Raw genomic sequence first — 25,328 nt, 5'->3', positions numbered from 1 at the left:
GGGGGGGTTGAACATTGGTGACCTAAAATAAATGTGATGTATTTTTTAAAACAAATGCGAATTAACAGAGTAAACGTTTCAATAATTTACAAAAATGTAAAAAAAATATCAAAATATTTACCTTCTTTATAAATATATAAAATATATCTGCAACAGGAAATTCATTTTTTTTATATTCAAAACATCAACGCTTCACAAAAACAGAACCAAATATTGATCAAAAACCCAGACCAGAAAGGCATCATTCTTCCCTCGAACTATACCCGAGTGGAATAAACTCCCACCTGACATTATTTGGAGCCCCACAACGGAATTATTAAAATCAGCCCTCTACCGTCACCTTTCAAACGCAAATTAGACCATCTCGTATCTTTTAAAAACAATCTCTTTCCATGTTTCACTCCTCGTCTGACATATTATCTTCAAATTGTTGAAGTTGGTCAGTACCATTCAGAAGTAGAAGTAGAAGACCATATATACTCTTGTCCCTCCTGATCTGTCCCAATATAGTATCAATGCTCTAGCAACTTCAACCTTATTTCTTAACAAATTTTGATCAGACTGAAAAAGGTCAAGTGAATCTGGAACGAGTCCATATTGCAGGGTTACAAGATCAAGGCCTAGTTTACTGTTTATACTTTTAAGGTTCCCCAACAAATGGTTGTTGGTTATCATGTTTATCTAACTTTGGTTAGTTAATCTTCAAATTGTATAAAGACACGAGGTTTACTGAGTGCCTTTTACAATTTGAAAATTAACTAACGAGAGCTAGATAAATGTGATAACTAATCATCACAAGTTTAGGGACCTGTTTCTCCCATAACGTTCATATTTTATCTGAAAAAACTCATTTTTCCCTCGGAAAATACATCATGTGTGTTTCTGATGTCGGAAAAAAATGCCATGGAGCATGACGTCACAATAGAAAATGACGTTGAAAAGCATTGTTACGTGACGTCATAAAGATTGACCAATGAAATCACGTCCAGGGTAACAAAAAATGTTTACCAACTCCTAGCAGGTTTATCTCATGAGCCATGAGTGAGCTGGAAACCTACAGTGGTTGTGGGAGGGAAAATGGTAACCAATTCAGTGACATCACTCATCAGCTTTATTTCTTAACAGATTCTTATCAGGCTTTAAACAAAGTCAAGTATGAGATTACCTTGAATGACTACTGTTTACAGAGTTCCAAGGTCACTGTTACTATTTATAGAAACAAAGAGTTACTTATCATTTCCCATTTGATTCCCAACGCCGATATAGGCAGGGAAAGAGGGCAAATCCTAGGAGGTAGCAGTAACTCATTTGCAGCAATCATATTCATTATCCTAAACTGGAGTGGTCATTCTGTGTAAAATCTAAAAGAAAATAGGAAGGTCTTGAAGGAAAAAGGATCTCCTTGATTATTCCTGTTAAGGCAATTTAAGAAGTAATTTAAGAGTGATACAAGTTACTTATGAGTAGATATCTGTGATAGAAAACTTAAGGGAGTGTTGTTTACTAGCCATATTGTTATTTTTTGCAGGTAAGGTAATGCATTTGAGTCCCGGGGCAGAAGAGGTGGCAACATTTTACGCCAGAATGTTGGACCATGACTATACAACAAGGGATGTCTTCAACAAAAACTTCCTGAAGGACTGGAGAAAGGTAAGGTACTGGTGTAGACTGAGTCAGACACAATGGAGTCCTGAATTGAAATAATCAATCTGTGCTGGTGTATTGGATGTACACAAAATCATTATCTTAATCCAGTAAATGTTTGGCCTAGTTTTACAGCCGAATACAGGCTTCTTCTCCTTGCTAAAAAGTGCTTTATTTTCCCAACCATTTAGGAACAGGCTGTTGCAAAATTTTGGTTGAGAAATCACTGCTCACATAGGTGATACCTTAAATGTCAATGGGAAGAAAAAAATATCAAATATATCTTTAATCTAGATTGGTGCTGTCTGCTTAAAGGATGAATACTCACCTATTTAGGACAAAAATTCACTATTTGAAAGATAAAATTAATTTTGGCAATGTGTGTGTGCTTAACTATACCAGACCAAACAAATGTCTGCCAAAAATGTGTTACAAGTAGTTAAAAGATGGATGCTTTGAGAAAGTTCACATTTTTAGTAACCTTCCTTTTTTTTGCCAAGCTGTAATGCTGCCTGCTTCGTAGTATTTTTATACGCCCATCAAATTTGACGGTAGTATAATGGTATGGCGTTGTCTGGCCAGCCGGCGTAAACTTTTGTTTGTCCGGCAATCTCCTCCTACATTTTTCAACCGATCTCTTTGAAACTTTGTATACATTATAATCATGATATGAAGTTGTGTCTCCCTTAAAAGAATTTTGATTCAACAATTTTTCCAAAAGTAATTGCTCTTTGTTCATTTCAGTATTTGATTCTTTGTCCGAGATCTCCTCCTACATTTTTTGATCGATCTTCTTTGAAACTTGGTATACATTATAATCATGATATGAAGTTGTATCTCCCTTACAAGAATTTTAATTTGACAATTTTGCAAAAGTTATTGCCCTTTGTTCATTTCAGTATTTGATTTCTCCTATTTTTTTTATTGAATGTCAGCTAACCACTCTAAGAATGATGCAGATCTTATTTCAATGTAAGAAAGTATATAACATTATATGGCATTCAACGGGCAAATTTTGTTCCGCCCCGCGGTACTCTTGTTGATTATCTTACTTGTAAAAAATATTGTCTTTATTCCCCTGAAATGAATTTTGAGTGGATATAGCAATCACATGCTAAATATCAAAATGCAAGGATACTTTTCCACAAGTTGATGTAGATTCTACAAGCATTATCATAAATTGCCGGATCTGATCATTAACATCATATGTGTTTTATGTACATATACAGATGATGACTGCAGAGGAGAGAGAGAAGATCAAAGACCTGTCGAAATGTAATTTCATAGAGATTGACAAACACTTCAAATTGAAAACTGAAGAAAGGAAATCTATGACAAAAGAGGAGAAACTGGTATGTTTATACATACATACAGTGGAATCTGTATTAAGCAACCTCCTAAGCGAAATTAAAAAAAAATCATTTAATAAAAGTGGTCGTTTAATAAAGTTTGACCATATTTTGTACAGAATTACACAACCGACTATATAACCAAACAACTCCTTATTCAGACAACTGTAAACAGAACACCACCCAAAGCTCACGTACAGATAGTTTAAAAAAACATCGTTCAACAGATCAGGTAAATAACTAATCAAAAGTCGAGTGATAATTATGACAGTCAACAAACAACTAAGAGTGTTTGAGAAGAATTGTCATTTCAGTCAGAACAAAAGATTGACGGAGACTTGTTGAAGTTCTCAACTTATACGACTGTGTTTTCGATAATTACCATGATTTAAGCTAATTTGTTACGTAAAGATATTGTTGTTGAAATGATAGCAGTTCCTGTGTTGTCCAACAGATGGGTTTACGTGTAATTTTTCCTTTATTTTACGATAGAAAGAGAATCCGGTTAAAAAATTGACCCAAATAATGCAGACAGCATGTTGCCAAAAAACGGACCAGTATCATTGTCGTTAGAACTTTGGCGTTGAGAAGTTCAGGGATGTTATTAAAGGCTTTTAGTACTTTGGCATTGAGAAGTTCAGGGATGTTATTAAAATCTTTTAATATTGATGAGGAATTAGAAACGATATGTGTGCTAACTTAAACATGTTTAGTGGGCAGTCGCGCTGATATTTAATGTTAATTTTGCACGAGAGTGCTGTCGTGAACATCTCTATACAAGAATGAAAACCTGCTAGTGTACTTCTCATCCAATCAGATGGAGGATATTGTAGGGTTAATGGTTACAATGCCTAGCAGGACACTCGCACAATCAAAATGGTTTTGCTCAACTGCGATCAATGTCGGTCCGTATTTCACTTCTAAATCAACAATATTGGCAGTTATGAAAATGACATTTTATTTGTTTCTGCACATCAATGAATTTATTGTAAGTTTGGAAATCGGTTTTGTCAAATCTGTTCACTGAACTTGGTGAAAAAATCGTAAAGTAGCCCTTCAAATGTGGTGACGGTCGCAAATTTGAAGATACACAACTATTTTCAACGACCGTTTGGTATATTTTCGTCGAGCAAGGTCGCTAAAATGTATCAAATGTGGTCGTTTAACGTAATTTTGGGGTCAGTATTGGGTGGTTGCTGGTCGGGTTAGTGTGCACAGTTGTTGTAAACAGACATAACCAGGTTATATAAAGCAAATGTTACAAAATACATGTATGGAGTGTTGCTAGGCACTGCAGTAAATGGCATTTAATTATTGGTTAATTGCTACTAATGCACCTGTCTTGATGATGACCATGCCAACAAAATTTCTAGAAAAAATTGTTTACTACTTATGTGAATGTTCCCAATGTCAGTTTAAAAAATATATTGGGAGTTGAAAATTTCAGATAACTATTTAAAAAAAATATATATATTTGAAGTATGATATCAATATTTCAGAAAATCAAAAATACAAATGCAGAAATTCAAGCAGAGTATGGCTTTTGTACCATGGATGGTCACAAAGAAAAAATCGGGAACTTCCGTATTGAGCCTCCAGGTCTGTTCCGAGGACGTGGAGACCACCCCAAGCAGGGAATGCTGAAGCGCAGGACAATGCCACATGATGTCATCATCAACTGTTCTAAGTAGGTCACTTTGTGTCAAGTTTCCAAGTTTGATGTCAAGGTCACTGACTAAAAGAATAGACCAACAACAATACATTGTATTTTCCTTTTAGAACTTTTTTAGTGGTAAAGTAGTATTTGGCAGATATTCTGCTTAAATAGCTCCATAATACCTGTATCCCGAAATCCAATACAGCAAGGGGTCAAAGTCACTGTCTTGTCAATTCCTATAAGCTGACATATACCATGTACATTTTTGTTTTATTGGTACAATTTTGATCATGCCAGTTGATAATAGTGCTTAGTGGATAGTCTACATAGCGAATAAAGACACGTTATTGGGATCCCATTATCAAAGATGGCTGACATAGATTTTTATTGGCAGAGACCTTTCAGGCTGTAACTTCTGTTTTGTTGATAGTTTTGTTCATACTTGGTACTTGACCAGATTACATTTTCCTTTTTACCCATATTCAGAAATCCAAGATGATTGCTGTGGTTTCTGCTATGGGATTATTGGGAAAATAATATATTGTCTGGAATAAGGGCCCTGGCTTTATACTTGTCAACTAGAGTTGGGTGGAGAATCCTTTTCTTTGGAAATCTTGGGCTGTAGTATAGCAGTCAATAGAAATTAATAACTTTTCTGAATTGGTTGAACTTCTGCAAGTATGGATGTATGTTTATATTTCAATATTACCCTGTTTTAGATGGATATTAAGATATTTGACAACTTTAATGTTTTTGATGAAGTTACATGTAACTGTTGGATGATGTTACAGGACTGCTGTTATTCCGGAACCTCCCAAAGGTCACAAGTGGAAAGAAGTTCGTCATGACAACAAGGTAGAGCAAGTCTTTGTGAATGCCTATTGTTCACACACATACATCTTAAAATTAATCGGCAAACGTTTAAAGAGTTATACTATTCAGGAAAACTTATTTTAGAAATTTGTCATTATCCAACTACAATTTAAAAAGAAAAATGTTAAAAGATGGCACTTTCCAAACAAATTTCTTTATATCAAACAGGGTTTTCAAGAGAGTCGAACCCAACCGCATCACATATTCACTCAGATATCATAGATATTGAATAAACTTTAAGTGAAATAGGTGGAAAGAAGCATAAAGGCTTACCATAGAAGGTAGATAGCTGAATTCTAATATACCATGTTTGGCGATCTGCTTATTCACATAGTGCAAAGATCAAAGTTTCCACAAGTTATCCTGAGCCTGGATAGATTCTTATTCCATAAAAAAATCATATTATAAAAGACAACAATACATTCATTAGTGAAATATTTATAAATATTTATGTGAAGTTTTGGGCTGAATCCTTCATCCACACTTGTGTTTCAGGTGTCCTGGCTAGCCTGCTGGAACGAGAACGTACAAGGCCAGACCAAGTATGTGATGTTAAACGCAGCTTCACGACTCAAGGTAAGTCATTGATCTTGTTCAACTGAATGTGAATATTCTTTAAAACCTGATATTTTTGGCCCTTGAACAAGAGAGCAAATTAAAATAGCGGTGAAAATTAAAATATATTTGGCAGTTTTGGACATTATAAAGTCACCATTAGGCTATGAAGTTATCCTAAAAAACTAATGGGGCAAAAAACTACATGGATGAAAATATCCTGGTTTACAGTCACAAAACATTATCAATTAACAGAGATCATGTAGAAGATAATATTGTTTTTGTTGAATTTGAGAATTACGAGATTTGTCTAACTTAAAATGGCTTCATCAACAGGGTGAGAAGGATTGGCAGAAATATGAGACTGCAAGGAAGCTGCACAAATGTGTGGACAAGATTCGCCACAACTATATGGAGGATTGGAAGTCAAAGGAGATGAGGATTCGACAGAGGGCTGTTGCGATGTACTTCATTGACAAGGTAAGGCAGGATTGGCATAACTCCTACAGCACAAAAAGCCAGTGTGGCCTCCCATGGGTTGAAACATAATTATTCGTATGTCTGTGACTAATAGTCCTAGTTTGGAGGCTATACAATATTTGTGTAAATCCTTTGGCTACCAATTAAGCCTGAACATCCCTGTAATGTATAAACACATGAGTTAATTGCCCTGCTGATCAAAAATTTAAAAGGACTACCAACCTTTTGGGAAAATTATACCCCATGTTATGCAGAAAAATTTATGTAACAGGCTGTCCAGCGGTCCTAAAATTCCTAAAAAAAAAATCCTTTTTTTTTTATAGTTTTGCCAAATTCCTTAAAAAAAAATGAATTCAAGGGGAAATCCTAAAAAAGCCCTGATTTTTCATGTCAATTCCTATATTTTTTTTTATGTTTCTACTCTAGCAATTTTGAAAATGCATTCATACTAAATGTGCAGTGAAAGGCAGTTGACCAGTGGATCCATGTGTCCAGCTTGTTTATTGGTGACTTTGTGACAAAGATGTGACTATTAACTATAGCCAATAATAGCTGAGACAATGGAACCCTGGAAGATGCCCTTCCTTTAAAGTATTTTTTGTGAGTTTCTTTATTGTCAAATTTGCGAAGGTAAGTCCATTTAAATGTCTAAAACTTCCCTAATTTAGTTTTAAAATTTCTAATTTTAGCCCTAAATTAGCCCTAAAATTCGCCTTTATTTTTTGTCAAAAAGTGCTGGACAGCCTGAATTAATCATCTCTCATTCCTCTGTTTGAACCACTGGTTGATTAACAAACTTCAGGAAATGGATTGTTGGAAAAGAATGTCATATTTTTCATTCATATGGTCATAATTCCTTGAATTTTGATGTTGAGAATCAAGGTAGTACAAATGAACATATGGAAAATCAGTAAATGTTAAAGATTAAGTCTTAAATTTTTTCACAACCATTTATCAAAATTCTCATGTAATAGGGGTGTTCAATGAATCATTCGATATAACTTTGCTTTGAAAAGCTTGCTTTGAGAGCTGGTAACGAGAAGGAGGAAGGTGAGACTGCGGATACCGTTGGTTGCTGTTCGTTACGAGTGGAACATCTCAAGGCTCATGAGAAATACGAGGATCAGGAGAATGTGGTCGAGTTTGACTTCCTCGGTAAAGATTCCATCCGTTATTATAACCGCATGTCTGTAGAGAAGAGGGTATTCAAGAATCTGCAACTTTTTATGGACAACAAACAACCAGGGGATGACCTGTTTGACAGACTCAATGTAAGTGTTGTTTATATTAATCTGTTGACTAAAGTAAGATCTGTACTATTGAACATATTGAACTGCGACGAATATTAAATCAGAAATAACTGCGCCCTCATGGAAGTTTTACTGTTTTTTAATGTCGATATTTTTATGATTCTGTTATTAATGATCTGCTAAGCCCTTGATTAGAGTTTAGAAATACATTTTCCTTATTTATATTATAGACCACCATCTTGAACAAACATTTACATGACCTGATGGACGGACTCACAGCCAAGGTGTTCCGTACCTTCAACGCCTCTCGCACACTTCAGGAGCAGCTCAACCTTTTGACAGAAGGTAAGTAAAATCTCAAATCTTCTGGTGGAAGAAACGCCAAAGATTATACGAAACTTAATTGGTGTTCTTACCTTTTATCCTTTGAACAGCATGAAAACATGTAATATTTAATCAACTATTGAATGTGTTTTAGTAAAAATATAGATAATTGATGAAAATCAAAAGTACTTGTATTTAATGTATCTTTTTCATACTGATTATATGGTTTGTTGACCTGGTGTGTCGTTTATTCTCATTGGTTGAGTTCTGTATGTATTAAACCTATTCTGTCTTTAGTTGAATTTTGTATGTTATGTTTTCTTTCATTGGTCGAGTTTGTATGTTACATATTCTGTCATTGGTTGAGTTCTGTGTTACTTATTCTGTCATTGGCTGTGTTATTGTAGAGGAGGACCAAGTAACAGCCAAGCTACTTTCATACAATCGAGCCAACAGGGCTGTAGCTGTGCTTTGTAACCATCAGCGTGCTGTACCAAAGAATTTCAGCAAACAGATGGAAAACCTGCAGAACAAGGTTTGTAGGATGAATATTGTTCTATACGAATCATTGGTATATAAAAACAAAATTGTGCAATTTTGAATAGTGATAATTATTTTAAATTCCAAAGTATTTTAAATATTTCATATTTGAGTCATATGTACAAAATATAGTAATGCAAGATTTGCAATTCCAAAAATTTGTAATCCAATACATTTCTTGTGATACCTCAGTGATTTATAGCCGAGTTCTCATTACTATAAACATTCCTGATTCTATGACCATTGTAAGTAATATCAGATATTGAAGAAGTTTCCTTTAACACTGTTATAACTATATCATTATTTTTATTCAAGATTTGTTTGTGTTTGTAGATTGACGCAAAGAGGGACACGGTACGTGACAGCAAAAAGCAGCTAAAGACAGCCAAGTCTGATTACAAGGCTGTCAAGTCAGAAAAGAACAGAAAGTAGGTATAGATACTAATTTCAGAGTTGTCTCCCTTGACTTTGAAACCAACCCTATTTAATCTGGAAATGTGCAAAATCTTTTTGGCAAAAAATGTATCTTCATTGTGTGAACCTGTCTATTCCAAACAATATTGGTGTTCCTTTCAGATACGCTACCTCTTGCAGTTTGAAAAATAAAGTTGAGTGTGAAATACTAAGTTGTTTAATTTGTTGGTATAAAGTGCACACTATTGTTGCCAGATTTCAGTTTTCGCAATTTATTTTTGCATTGGTAGAGTGAAATAGGTGAGAGACAGACCCTTTTTATTTGTTTCTTTCTGTTATTTTTATTTGCTTGCTGGTGAAAGTAACACATGAGCAAATTTGACATCATCCTGTTATTATGCAAATGCAAGTAGTCAAATACATGTTTAAATACTCAAAAGGTTTTCATTTGCTCATGTGGTAAAAGTAACATGTTTATATTCTAGGTTGATCCACTCTATATGATATGTTAATATGACTTGGTTTGTGTACAGGGTGTTGGAATTAAAGAAAAAGGCAGTTGCTAGACTGGAAGATCAGCTGGTCAAACTGGAGGTGCAAGCCACCGACAAGGTACATAGTGCTGTTGTTTGTTTTTTTGGGGGTTTTTTGCAACAAATTGTAATATGGATAATACTGTATGGCTATTATCATATCAGGCTGATATTGAAAAGGCCATATATTCTGTTTGGCTAATATTTTATATTAAGTTGTTGTGCAGTCTTAATATAGCATTTTCTGTACAAAATAATCAGTTTAATATACTTCTTTAGTGGTATTTTGCAGGGGTAGGATATGATTATGTACTGAAATACATTTAAATGAAAGAACAAAAGTAAGCATGTGTTTAAAAGATGGGAATTAAAATTTATTTCAGATGAAAGTTTTATCCAATCTTCAGCATGTTTCATGGTTGGATGTAAAGATAATGATATGACTTGTTGATTGTTTTTCAGGATGAGAATAAAGAAATTGCATTAGGCACCTCCAAGTTGAATTATTTGGATCCCAGAATATCCATCGCATGGTAAGTGTACTATTAGTGGTTGTTATATCAGTGTTTTATTTACAATAACAGTTTTTATGGCTTGAAGAGTCCATGTCGTGGAGAATTAAATAGAAAAGAAATATGCTTTACAACTTATGAGAAAGATCACTTCAAAACAAATAAATTGAGCACTTTATATTTGTTTCATATCAAGGTTAAATGTTGCATATCAAAGAAAATGAATAACATATTTGTACAGAAAGTTGTGACAAGTATCGGGAATCGTATCGTATCGTCACAATCCTTGCGATACCCACCTCTACCCACAATATATGCATTAGAAAACTATGTACAGAAACTGTAATTAGGAATTAGGGTAATCATGATTTTGTAATTTTAAATGCGAAAAGAGCTTAAATAGGATTACTCCTTAATAATGTGTTTGTGAATCCTTTTCATTTTGGAACCATTTGTAATCTTGATATGGCTTGGTGGGGAAGAGGGATGTTCCCTTGATCAAATGCGAGTTATTTCATTTGGGTGTGTGACATTTTTAAATGTAGCCAACTTGCCCGAAATCTTTAGAAATATTGTAAGGAATTAGAAGTACAAATGGAGAATTGTTCTTGACCTATATTATGCTTGTTATTTTATTTTTTTTCAAACATCTATTTCAACATATCTGCAGATATGATACTATTTTCTCCATCAAGGGTTCATTTTAGGTCACCTTAGCTTTGTTCTTCTCCAGACTTAGAGGTACTACAGTCATTTTCATTGCATAAAAAGAAGGATCATCGGGGGCTTTATTCAAATTGTAAATTTCAGGACCCCGAGCTATCCGTTCTCCCTTGGGGAGGGGGTAAAATTTACTACAGTTTATATAGGTGAAATAACACTTTTGGGTATATTTTATCCGTTTTAATCAGAAAATTACTCAAACATAGTCAAAATCATCTTTGATGAATGAGGGTATTAGATTGTAAAATTAGGATTACTGCCCGATCCCCAGGGGCTAGGGCTCCAAAGGGAAAATTTACCAATATTTTCAAATTCTTATCCTTTGATGACAAGTATTGTATTTCACTTATTTTACATGCTGATTTCCACATCATATCTAAACAATAAAATAAAGCTACCAGTACTTATGATATAACTCAGGTGACCTCTGAGGCCCTTGGTGGTTTTTTTCTTTTCTTTTTTTATTAAGCTCCAGTGCTGGAAACTCAGCTGGAAAAAATAATAAACCTGTAATTAAATTTAATAAGTCTAGATTGGGAGTGGCATAGGTGTTTACTCTTGGTATAACAAATTGCTGATAATTTTCAGGTGCAAGAAGTGGGAAGTTCCGATAGAAAAGATCTACAACAAAACCCAGCGCGACAAATTCAGATGGGCCATCGACATGGCTGACGAGGATTTCGTGTTTTAACGTTTCACCGCACCATAGAACGCCATTGTAAACCTAAAACATTTTCATTTGTTTGTTTTGATGTCTGACGCAGATTATATCGGGGTGAAAGGGAGAAGATTGTAAGACTGTTTTAAGATGTGAGATGTATGTGTACTCTGACCAGGCATTTTAATTTACCCTCCATAGTCTACTTATTTATTAAATCTTGAGGATGTATAACACACACTTAGACTTTTATTTGGAGTCCAATGAAATTTATTGCGTGTATGATATTTGATTTTTATAGAAAACTGGTATTGATCTTTAAATAAGCTGTACTCAAATCTGATTCTAAGAGCATTTTATTAAAATTCACTTTCAGATTTCATTCAGAATTAATGACATTTTTATTCTTTTAAAGAGGATGTTTATTTTAAAATGATGTGTGTATCATATGTTAACTGAATTGAGTATTGTGTATATAAAATTATAATATAAGTTTCTGTATGTATAATATACACTATGTTTATAAAAGTTTGTAAAAGATACCACCTGCCTTGTAGCAGTTAAATTATCACAAACATCGGAATCTCTCGCCTGTCTCGGAGTGTAAATCAAATATTATTTTATTATCGATCATTGTGAAGTGAAAATGAATAACAGTTTAATTGCGTTTTTATTAATTGTACCAGGGTTATTGAATCACCAAATCAGAATTTGAATGTAAGACACTAAGTGATCATAAATGGCAGTTAAGTAGCTTTCAGATATTGATATTGATCTAGCATTACTCAGGAAAGATATATACTAAAAATTATCAGGAATTAGGGGGACCTCATTCCAATTTAAAGACTCCTGATCATGTAAAAAACATTTCCAAAGACAGAAAAATAGTGCCGTTGACCGAGTTTAATTTATAAAAAATAATATGTAGGGAAGTATTGATTGTAGACCGAACATATATCGAAGATGATTCTGCTAAAAAAAAATGTTGCCTCGGATATCAGTCTTGTTAAATATTGGATGTGATGAATAATTGTGATGAAATGTTGAAGATCCAATATTTGATATATGCAAGAATGAATTGATTGTCAAAACTGACTTGAACATTGATACACCCGATTGCACTTGTGATGTGTGGAGAGAAACGTTATTAAATCAGACTCGCGCTCAACCTTCATTAGCATGCACTGTGAGAGCATAGGCTGTTGTTGTCATTGGTTTATCATGGTGAAATGCTATAAACTTGATATGAAAAGAAAGGCACATGTGTGTACTTGAATCTCCAAGTGTTCAGTGGAACATGTACCTGTTCAGGCTTAAGAAGCGACAAGTGTAATTTTAACAATTCCAAACCATGCACAAGTTATCCATTACTATTAAATATATTAAATCCATTATTTTGGGGATAACATATTGAAAATCCAGTATTTTTGGGAGGGGTGTTTGTAAAATAAGTTTGATTTTATGTTTTCATGCAAGATTTCATTAGTAACTTTCAGGATGGAATAAGTGACAAGGCTAATACATTGTATAAATCTTACGTGATTTTTTTACATAGCAAGTGATATTTTATGAACTGATCAAACCTATTTTTCCCTGTATTAAGCAAAGGTTGTCCATTGTTTGGGGTAGGGAGTGAGGGGCATTACTGGAGTTGGTTTAATTAGTGTTCATGCCATCTAGTTAAGTGAATGTACCGACATATCTCCATGTTTGAACAGGTTTATTTTTATCAGTGTTTCATTCATACCTAATGGTTATAGTTATCCCATTCACCCCTAAAGTCACATTTGAACCTTACCAAATCAAAGACTGGGCAAGTCCAGTTAAAATATGTAGGGGTGAATGTATTAATAAAATTGAGTGTGACATTGTCTCTGGTAAACGTGTATGATTGTTTTATGACCATATATATATGATGAGAAACATGGTTGTAATAGGGTCGGTGTACAGTATAAAGTATGGTGGGGATGGCCAAACTGTGTTACCAATTAGCTGCATTGTTACGGGCTTAATGCTTCTGTTGCCTATATTATGAAGACACACAAAGGTTTTATGATGTTAAAAAAAATTGTTGAAAGTAAATGGACCTATTACACAAGTTGTTTTGAGTGGTGACAGCATCTTTAATGATGCTCATTTGTTACATATTTCTGTACAGCACTCCTTTTGTTTTACGTTTTTATTGTATGAATTGTTCATGGAGTTTTAAATCATGACATACATGTAACAGCAGAGATTTGCCTAATTGTTTCATGGGTTTTGTTCGTCTGTCAAGGTTATTTATATCACAAAGACTCTAAATATTAACGCATTATGCTGAATTTTTATCAACTTGAATCAGATGTTCTAAGCTTTATTGAAAGGAGTCGAGGAGGAAGTTTTAGTAATGTCTTCTTTTAGTATTTACCAAATCTTACCCTATTGACATGGCGATGAGATCTGGACTCATCCACCAAGTTAGCGTCGGGACAGCCTGGAGATCGTCGTCATCACTTTTAAGTCCGGAACCTTTGGGACACTTGTTTTTTGTCACAACATTTTACGTCTTAGTTGAGGTTTTAATGTGATACACACCCAGCACATGATATAAGCTGGTGTTTCACTTGGACTAGTCCACGTAGCATCCATAGGTAAGAGCGGGGTGTTGGGGTCACAAAAGGTTTGGGGGGAGGGGGGGACATACTCTATTTTTCCTTCATTAATCATGTTAAAAAATAAATGTGTGGAACTGGATGATTGTAAATTCATCAGTCTGATTCTGCTATGTACTGGCCAGCTAAATAAACTTTTCAAGGATATTGATGAAGTATTTTTTGTCATTCACAATAGTTTTGTGTCTATATATTTCCATGTCTGTCTTCATTTAAAGGTAAATGTGTACAACTTTATGTGATCATATCACATACATGTTATTTCTGCTGTAATTAAAAAAAAAAAATGTAGACTTTCCCATTTCATGTTTTTTTCGAAGTGTGTAGAGTTTTGAAGACTGGGCTTAAGCGTTGAATTGACAGAAAATAGGAGAAATTTGTAACGCAACTAGAGCATCAGGCATGAGTTGAAGCTAAGATGTTATATAGTCGCATAGTAACAATTATTCTTTTTCCTTTTTTCATTGTAAGCGCACATGATTTAAAAAATGTATATCATATGTTTTCAGAATTAATCATGTTAAAAAGTGTCTTCGACCTCTCTATATGTCACACAGGCTTTTTATTTTTTTCCTCCACATGATGCAATAAATATGTGAAATGCATAATGATGAACTGTTTCAAATCATGAACCAACTGTGTGTTAATTATCTCCCTTGGACTGTGAACAGATATTCTCAGGTTACTGCCCCTGCCGGAAACCCCTGTTGACCCTACGTAACAGACTTAACCGTCAGTGACCAAGCACATGTTTTACACGTAGTTGTGATAACGTGAATAAAATTACTTGAACTATTATTTTGTCTTCGTTTTTCCCCCACTCCGTGTATGAATTCTAAAAAGCAAGGATAATGTTAACATTCATCCGGGCTAGTCTGGGATTTGAACACTGGACTTCGGATTGTTATGCTGTCGCTTTAATTTCACCTCGTGGTCAACAGAAGTGTCAAGGCTGAACGGCGATGCAGTTCTTAAGGGGAAGTAACTTAATATATACAGTTAGATGGATCCTTTATGGAACACCAAATTAATTCAAATAATTGCACCTATTGAAGGTGCAATTCATTTGAAGATAGGTGCAATTCAATTGAAGGTAGGTGAAATTCAATTGAAGATAGGTACAATTCAATTGAAGATATGTGAAATTCAATTGAAGATAGGGGCAATTCAATTGAAGGTAGAAGGGAGGTGCAATTCAATTGAAGGTAGAAGGGAGGTGCAATTCAATTGAAGGCAGGTGAAATTCAATTGAAGGTAGGTACAATTCAATTTAAGATAGGTGCAATTCAATTGAGGGTAGGTGAAATTCAATTGAGGATAGGTGAAATTCAATTGATGATAGGTACAATTCAATTCAAGATAGGTACAATTCAATTGAAGTTAGGTGAATTTCAATTGAAGGTAGGTGCAATTAAATTGAAGGTAGGTGAAATTCAGTTGAAGATAGGTACAATTCAATTGAACGTAGGTGAAATTAAATTGAAGACAGGTACAATTCAATTGAAGGGAGGTACAATTCAATTGAAGGGAGGTACAATTCAATTGAAGCTAGGTGAAATTCAATTGAAACAGTTAGATGGATCCTTTATGGAACACCAAATTAAATCAAATAATTGCACCTATTGAAGGGGCAATTCATTTGAAGATAGGTGCAATTCAATTGAGGGTAGGTGAAATTCAATTGAAGGTAGGTGCAATTCAATTTAAGATAGGTGCAATTCAATTGACGGTAGGTGAACTTCAATTGAAGATAGGTACCATTCAATTGAAGATAGGTGCAGTTCAATTGAAGGTAGGTGAAATACAATTGAAGATAGGTACAACTCAATTGAAGATGGGTACAATTCAATTGAAGGTAGAAGGTAGGTGCAATTCAATTTAAGGTAGGTGCAATTCAATTGAAGATAGGTACAATTCAATTGAAGGTAGAAGGTAGGTGCAATTCAATTGAAGATAGGTGCAATTCAATTGAAGGTAGGTGAAATTCAATTGAAGATAGGTGAAATTCAATTGAAGATAGGTACAATTCAATTCAAGATAGGTACAATTCAATTGAAGATTGGTACAATTCAATTGAAGATAGGTACAATTCAATTGAAGGTAGGTGAAATTCAATTGAAGATAGGTGAAATTCAATTGAAGGTAGGTGCAATTCAATTGAAGGTAGGTGAAATTCAATTGAAGATAGGTGAAATTCAATTGAAGGTAGGTGCAATTCAATTGAAGATAGGTACAATTCAATTGAAGATGGGTACAATTCAATTGAAGGTAGGTGCAATTCAATTGAAGATAGGTGCAATTCAATTGAAGATAGGTACAATTCAATTGAAGATGGGTACAATTCAATTGAAGGAAGGTGCAATTCAATTGAAGATAGGTACAATTCAATTGAAGATGGGTACAATTCAATTGAAGGAAGGTGCAATTCAATTGAAGATAGGTACAATTCAATTGAAGGTAGGTGAAATTCTATTGAAGATAGGTACAATTCAATTGAAGATAGGTGAAATTCAATTGAAGATAGGTGCAATTCCATTTAAGATGGGTACAATTCAATTAAAGATTGGTTTATATATGACTAAATAAACCTATCTTCAATTAATTGTTCCTATCTTTAATTATTTGAAGATAGGTACAATTAATTGAATATATCTTAATTTGGTGTTCCATAGACTTGCTCTTACGCCAAATAAAAATATATTCAAATAATTGAAGATAGGTCCACTTAAATTAAAGATGAGTTCATTTCAAATGAGGATATCTTGTGTTTGTACCTAGGTTCAATTCAGTTGGAGATGGGTACAAATAATTGTACCTGTCTTCAATTATTTGAAGATAGGTGCAATCATTTGAATATATGTTAATTTGGCGTTCCATAATCCTTAAGATTTATTTTCAACCGAATAGGAAGAAAATGATACCATCTTCGTTGTTTTAAATCTGATAAGACGATTTGAAAAGCATCTATAAAAATAATCATGGTTGTTTAAAACAGTAGTTCCGTTCAAACATACTCTCTAATATTCACTAGCGCACAACATGGAAAAGTTACGTCTGAACGTATCCACAATGTCGATGAGCTCCCCAGTTATCTCAATCTTATTATGTGATTGATAGCTTACTTGTATTTCTTTTTATTAAATATTAAAAGCATGGACGAGTGTAACTTCAAATCAAGGGTTTTCAGGTTTTACCTTGTCACGGTAAGGTAATTTATATCCATCCACACGTACACCTTTCTCAAACATCTAATGAACAGGATGAAAAATGATTGTTCAATAAAATGCAGCTACCTATGGGTCCAAACTTAGTCTGAAAGGTATAAGAACAACCTTATTTTCGGCAAAGTTGTCGATGAAAACTTTCTTTAGCTGTTTCGTTATAGCGTTTTTATCTTTTGATCATAACTAGCGATTACCGTGTGGAGTTCTCCGGTGTGCATTCCCATTTACTAATGACGACTTGAAATACATTGAAGGGGAGACGGTGAAGTGGATTTTTAAAAACTCATTCTAGACAAGACAGTGTATACATAGCTCACCTGGTACAGATCGTCTGAAAGCTATGCTGCGTCGTCCGTCTGGTGTCGTTTATTTTTAAATGATTTCCTCTAAAGAACCATATAGCATAGGTTCTTGCTATTATGAAAGTAGTTTACTAGGATGAAGTGCCGTCATTTTTTATCAAATTTATTTCACTGATCCACATTTCTTTGAACTCCTTTCAATGTGAGCGATACAGGCCTTATGGACCACTTACAACTGTATATCAAGTCGCTCTACTATAAGAAACGTACTACACGAATCTTTGTGCGTCAACGTCAACGGTGGATGACCGCCATCACTAACTTTGAGACATTTAATTTCTATGCTGTAAGCGGCGTCTTTGGTTTATATCTCGTTTTCTTTCGTAGAACAATCCCTTGATAGAAAGCTAAAGAAGAAAAAATACTTTTAACAGCGAAAATTATTTTGCAGTTCAACGGTACAATCTTAGATACAAGCGGTATATATATTTAAGAAATTAAAATGTTTGTTCACTTCAAATTTATCGTAGTTTAATAACCCATTAAGTACAAGGTCGGTCACCACAAGCTTATTCCTGTGGGAACGGTGTGCGCAGTTTTCTCTCGATTGGGCCGGCGATGTTTTCACATTGTGTTTAAGCTTCTCCGATTTTTGAGGGTATTCTAAATATGTTGTAAGATATGTTGTAATGATGGATAATTAGATTATGCAGATCCTATTAAACATTTACATACATACCATTAGTTTCGAAAACAATCTGTGACAGTACTTTGCGTTGTCACAACTTGATCTTTAGCTTGTTCACAAGAAACAAGTCTTTTGTGGATTTAATTTCAGAAATCCTTTCCTGGATTCCAGTCAAAGTTGACGCAGTAAAACGGACATCATAAAATCTTACATTGCTGTTAGATCAATAACAACTACATAGTATAGTACTATTAACTCATAGCCACCTAAGTTACTATTGACTCATAACAACCTACATTACTGTTAACTCATAACCACCTACATTACTGTTAACTTATATCCATCTACATTACTGTTAACTCATAACCACCTACATTACTGTTAACTTATATCCACCTACATTACTGTTAACTCATAACCACCTACATTACTGTTAACTCATATCCACCTACATTACTGTTAACTCATAACCACCTACATTACTGTTAACTCATATCCACCTATATTACTGTTAACTCATAACCACCTACATTACTGTTAACTCATAACTACCTACATTACTGTTAACTCATAATCACCTACATTACTGTTAACTCATAACCACCTACATTAAAGTTAACTTCTATCCTATTACATTACTGTTAACTTACATCCATCGACATTGCTGTTAACTCATAACTACCTACATTACTGTTAACTAATAACTACCTTCATTACTGTTAACTAATAACTACCTACATTACTGTTAACTCATATTCACCTACATAACTGTTAACTTATATCCACTTACATTACTGTTAACTTATATCCATCTTCATTACTGTTAACTCATAACCACCTACATTACTGTTAACTTATATCCATCTACATTACATTAACCCATAACTACCTACATTACTGTTAACTCATATCCACTTACATTACTGTTAACTTGTACCCTTCTACATTACATTAACTCATAATTACCTACATTACTGTTAACTCATATCCTATTACATTACTGTTAACTTATATCCATCTACATTACATTAACCCATAACTACCTACATTACTGTTAACTCATAATCACCTGCATTACTGTTAACTTATATCCATCTACATTACTGTTAACTCATATCCACTTACATTACTGTTAACTTATATCCATCTACATTACATTAACTCATAATCACCTACATTACTGTTAACTCATATCCACTTACATTACTGTTAACTTGTACCCTTCTACATTACATTAACTCATAATTACCTACATTACTGTTAACTCATATCCTATTACATTACTGTTAACTTATATCCATCTACATTACATTAACCCATAACCACCTACATTACTGTTAACTTATATCCATTTACATTACTGTTAACTTATATCCATCTACATTACTGTTAACTTATATCCATCTACATTACTGTTCACTCATATCAATCTACATTTTCGTTAACTTATATCCACTTACATTACTGCTAACTTATATCCATCTTCATTACTGTTAACTCATAACCACCTACATCACTGATATCCATCTACATTACTGTTACCTCATATCCATCTACATTAATGTTAACTTATATCCATCTACATTACTGTTCACTCATATCAATCTACATTTCCGTTAACTTATATCCATCTACATTACCGTTAACTTATATCCACTTACATTACTGTTAACTTATATCCATCTACATAACTGTTAACTTATATCCATCTACATTAATGTTAACTTTAATCCATCTACATTACTGTTAACTAATAACTACCTACATTACTGTTTACTCATATCCACTTACATTACTATTAACTCATATCCACCTAAGTTACTGTTAGCTCATAACCACCTACATTACTATTAACTAATAACTACCTACATTACTGTTTACTCATATCCGCTTACATTACTATTAACTCATATCCACTTATATTTCTATTAACTAATAACTACCTACATTACTGTTTACTCATATCCACTTACATTACTGTTAACTTATATCCGCCTAAGTTACTGTTAACTTATATTTAACTTATATCCATCTACATTACATTAACCCATAACCACCTACATTACTGTTAACCCATATCCATCTACATTACTGTTAACTTATATCCACCTACATTACTGTTAACTAATAACTACCTTCATTACTGTTAACTAATAACTACCTACATTACCGTTTACTCATATCCACTTACATTACTGTTAACTTATATCCATCTCCATTAATGTTAACTTATATCCATCTACATTAATGTTAACTTATATCCATCTACATTATTGTTAACTTAAATCCATCTACATTACTGTTAACTCATATCAATCTACATTACTGTTAACTTGTATCCATCTTCATTACCGTTTACTTATATCCATATACATTACTGTTAACTTATATCCATCTTCATTACCGTTTACTTATATCCACATACATTACTGTTCACTTATATCCATCTACATTAATATTAACTTATATCCCTCTACATTAATGTTAACTTATATCCACTTACATTACTATTAACTCATATCCACTTACATTACTGTTAACTCATATCCACCTACATTACTGTTAGCTCATTACTACCTACATTACTATTAACTCATATCCACTTACATTACTGTTAACTCATATCCACCTAAGTTCCTGTTAGCTCATAACCACCTACATTACTGCACTCATAACCACCTACATTACTGTTAACCCATATCCATCTACATTACTGTTAACTTATACCCATCTACATTACTGTTAACTTATACCCATCTACATTACTGTTAACTTATACCCATCTACATTACTGTTAACTTATATCCACCTACATTACTGTTAACTAATAACTACCTACATTACCGTTTACTCATATCCACTTACATTACTGTTAACTTATATCCATCTTCATTACCGTTTACTTATATCCACATACATTACTGTTCACTTATATCCATCTACATTAATATTAACTTATATCCCTCTACATTAATGTTAACTTATATCCACTTACATTATTACCGTTAACTTATATCCACTTACATTACTATTAACTCATATCCACTTACATTACTGTTAACTTATATCCATCTCCATTAATGTTAACTTATATCCATCTACATAACTGTTAACTTATATCCATCTACATTATTGTTAACTTAAATCCATCTACATTACTGTTAACTCATATCAATCTACATTACTGTTAACTTGTATCCATCTTCATTACCGTTTACTTATATCCATATACATTACTGTTAACTTATATCCATCTACATTAATATTAACTTATATCCCTCTACATTAATGTTAACTTATATCCACTTACATTACTATTAACTTATATCCACCTAAGTTACTGATAGCTCATAACCACCTACATCACTGCACTCATATCCACCTACATTACTGTTAGCTCATAACTACCTATATTACTATTAACTCCTATCAACTTACATTACTATTAACTAATAACTACCTACATTACTGCACTCATATCCCCCTACATTACTGTTAACTAATAACCGCCTACATTACTGCACTCATAACCACCTACATTACTGTTAACTTATATCCGCCTACATTACTGTTAACTCATATCCATCTCAATTACTGTTAACTCATATCCATCTTCATTACTGTTAACTCATAACCACCTACATTACTGTTAACTAATAACTCCCTACATTACTGCACTCATATCCACCTACATTACTGTTAGCTCATTACTACATACATTACTATTAACTCATATCCACTTACATTTCTATTAACTAATAACTACCTACATTACTATTAACTCATATCCATCTACATTACAGTTAACTCATAATCACCTTCATTACTGTTAACTCATCTCCACCTACATTACTCTTAACTTATATCCATCTACATTACTGTTAACTCATATCCACTCTCAGTTAGTGTTAGCTCATAACCACCTACATTGCTGCATTCATATCCACCTACATTACTGTTAGCTCATTACTACATACATTACTATTAACTCATATCCACTTCCATTTCTATTAACTAATAACTCCCTACATTACTGCACTCAAATCCACCTACATTACTGTTAGCTCATTACTACCCACATTACTATTAACTCATATCCACTTACATTACTATTAACTCATAACTACCTACATTACTGCACTCAAATCCACCTACATTACTGTTCGCTCATTACTACCTACATTACTATTAACTCATATCCATTAACCCATAACTACCTACATTACTGTTAACTTATATCCGCCTACATTACTGTTAACTCATAACCATCCCAATTACTGTTAACTCATATCCATCTTCATTACTGTTAACTCATAACCACCTTCATTTCTGTTAACTTATATCCATCTACATTAATGTTAACTTATATCCATCTACATTACATTAACCCATAACTACCGACATTACTGTTAACTTATATCCATCTACATTATTGTTAACTTAAATCCATCTACATTACTGTTAACTCATATCCACTCTCAGTTAGTGTTAGCTCATAACCACCTACATTGCTGCATTCATATCCACCTACATTACTGTTAGCTCATAACTACCTACATTCCTATTAACTCAGATCCACTTACATTACTATTAACTAATAACTACCTACATTACTGCACTCAAATCCACCTACATTACTGTTAGCTCATTACTACCTACATTACTATTAACTCATATCCACTTACATTTCTATTAACTAATAACTACCTACATTACTGCACTCATATCCACCTACATTACTATTAACTAATAACCACCTACATTACTTCACTCATATCTACCTTCATTACTGTTAACTAATAACTACCAAATTACTGTTAACTCATATCCACTTACATTACTGTTAACTCATATCCACCTAAGTTACTGTTAGCTCATAACCACCTACATTACTATTAACTAATAACTACCTACATTACTGCACTCATATCCCCCTACATTACTGTTAACTAATAACCACCTACATTACTGCACTCATATCCACCTACATTACTGTTAACTAATAACTACCTACATTACTGTTAACTCATATCCACTTACATTACTGTTAACTTATATCCGCCTAAGTTACTGTTAACTTATATCCATCTACATTACATTAACCCATAATTACCTACATTACTGTTAACTCATTACCACCTACATTACTGTTNTGTTAACTTATATCCATCTACATTACTGTTAACTTATATCCATCTACATTACTGTTAACTTATATCCATCTACATTAATGTTAACTTAAATCCATCTACATTACTGTTAACTTATATCCATCTTCATTACCGTTTACTTATATCCATCTACATTACTGTTTACTAATAACAACCTACATTACTGTTAACTTATATCCACTTACATTACTGTTAACTTATATCCACTTACATTAATGTTACCTTATATCCATCTACATTACTGTTAACTTATATCCATCTACATTACTGTTAACTTATATCCGCCTACATTACTGTTAACCCTCTACATTAATGTTAACTTAAATCCATCTACATTACTGTTTACTAATAACAACCTACATTACTCTTAACTTATATCCACTTACAGTACTGTTAACTTATATCCCCCGAAGTTAGTGTTAACTTATATCCATCTACCTTACTGTTAACTAATAACTACCTACATTACTGTTAACTCATATCCACTCTCAGTTACTGTTAGCTCATAACCACCTACATTACTGCACTCATATCCACCTACATTACTGTTAGCTCATAACTACCTACATTACTATTAACTCAGATCCACTTACATTACTATTAACTAATAACTATCTACATTACTGCACTCATATCTACCTACATTACTGTTAGCTCATAACTACCTACATTACTATTAACTCATATCCACTTACATTACTATTAACTAATAACTACCTACATTACTGCACTCATATCCACCTACATTACTGTTAACTAATAACTACCTACATTACTATTAACTCATATCCACTTACATTTCTATTAACTCATAGCCACCTACATTACTGTTTAATCATATCCACCTACATTACTATTAAGTCAGAACCACTTACAAAACCGTTTACTCATAACTACTTACATAACTGTTAACACGTAACAACCTTCATAACTATTACCTCATAACCACTTACATAACCTTTAAACCATAAATGATTACATTGATATTTATTCATAACTAATTACATTAATAATATTAAGTAATTGACACTTACATTGCTATTTACTCGTAACAGCTTACATTTAGTGATCGGTGGCGCATTGGATAACGCACTCGCTTTTCACCAAGGCGGCGGGGGTTCGATTCCCCGGTCGTGGAATGGTACAGGGTCACCTGCCCGAGCAGGTTGGTTTTCTCCAGGTACTCCGGTTTCTTCTCACATAAAGACCCTCCGTGCTAACATCCGGACCAACAAGAGTGATTCATATTAGCTGCAATAACTTGTTACCACAATGGTTGCAAAATACATAATATGTATATATTAAAAAGCTATTACTTTATAACTACTTACATAGCTATTAACTTATTACTACTTACATAGCTATTAACTTATTACTACTTACATAGCTATAAACTTATTACTACTTACATAGCTTTTAACTTATTACTACTTGCAAATCTATTAACTCATAACTACTTATACAGCTATTAACTCATAACTACTTACATAGCTATTAACTCATAACTACTTACATAGCTGTTAATTCATAACTACTTACATAGCTATTCACTCATCACTTCTTACATAGCTTTTAACTCCTCACTACTTACATAGCTATTAACTCCTAGCTACTTACATAGCTATTAACTCCTAACTACTTACATAGCTATTAATTCATAACTACTTACATAGCTATTCACTCATCACTACTTACATAGCTATTAACTCCTCACTACTTACATAGCTTTTAACTCATTACGACTTACATAGCTATTCACTCATCACTTCTTACATAGCTT

At 33.3% G+C, this 25,328-nt stretch overlaps 1 protein-coding gene across 1 annotated transcript in view; it reads left to right on the top strand.

Moving 5' to 3' along the window:
* LOC110447037 (DNA topoisomerase I, mitochondrial-like) overlaps positions 1-14,961 on the top strand; it is a 22,282-nt gene extending 7,321 nt beyond the window's left edge. The window contains exons 8-20 of the mRNA XM_021492441.1: positions 1,529-1,650; positions 2,874-2,996; positions 4,493-4,680; positions 5,442-5,505; positions 6,019-6,099; positions 6,415-6,558; positions 7,575-7,829; positions 8,039-8,153; positions 8,540-8,667; positions 9,006-9,100; positions 9,620-9,698; positions 10,082-10,152; positions 11,443-14,961. Of these exons, the coding sequence (XP_021348116.1) occupies positions 1,529-1,650; positions 2,874-2,996; positions 4,493-4,680; positions 5,442-5,505; positions 6,019-6,099; positions 6,415-6,558; positions 7,575-7,829; positions 8,039-8,153; positions 8,540-8,667; positions 9,006-9,100; positions 9,620-9,698; positions 10,082-10,152; positions 11,443-11,545 (1,568 nt within the window). The 3' untranslated portion in view covers positions 11,546-14,961. The remainder of the gene's footprint in view (positions 1-1,528; positions 1,651-2,873; positions 2,997-4,492; positions 4,681-5,441; positions 5,506-6,018; positions 6,100-6,414; positions 6,559-7,574; positions 7,830-8,038; positions 8,154-8,539; positions 8,668-9,005; positions 9,101-9,619; positions 9,699-10,081; positions 10,153-11,442) is intronic.
* The last annotated feature ends 10,367 nt before the right edge of the window (positions 14,962-25,328 follow it).

Source organism: Mizuhopecten yessoensis, unplaced genomic scaffold (genome assembly GCF_002113885.1).
Source record: "Mizuhopecten yessoensis strain PY_sf001 unplaced genomic scaffold, ASM211388v2 scaffold371, whole genome shotgun sequence".
In the NCBI taxonomy this organism is placed as follows: Eukaryota; Metazoa; Mollusca; class Bivalvia; order Pectinida; family Pectinidae; genus Mizuhopecten; species Mizuhopecten yessoensis.
The sequence above is the reverse complement of the archived record's forward strand: the minus strand, read 5'-3'. Positions and strand labels throughout refer to the sequence as shown.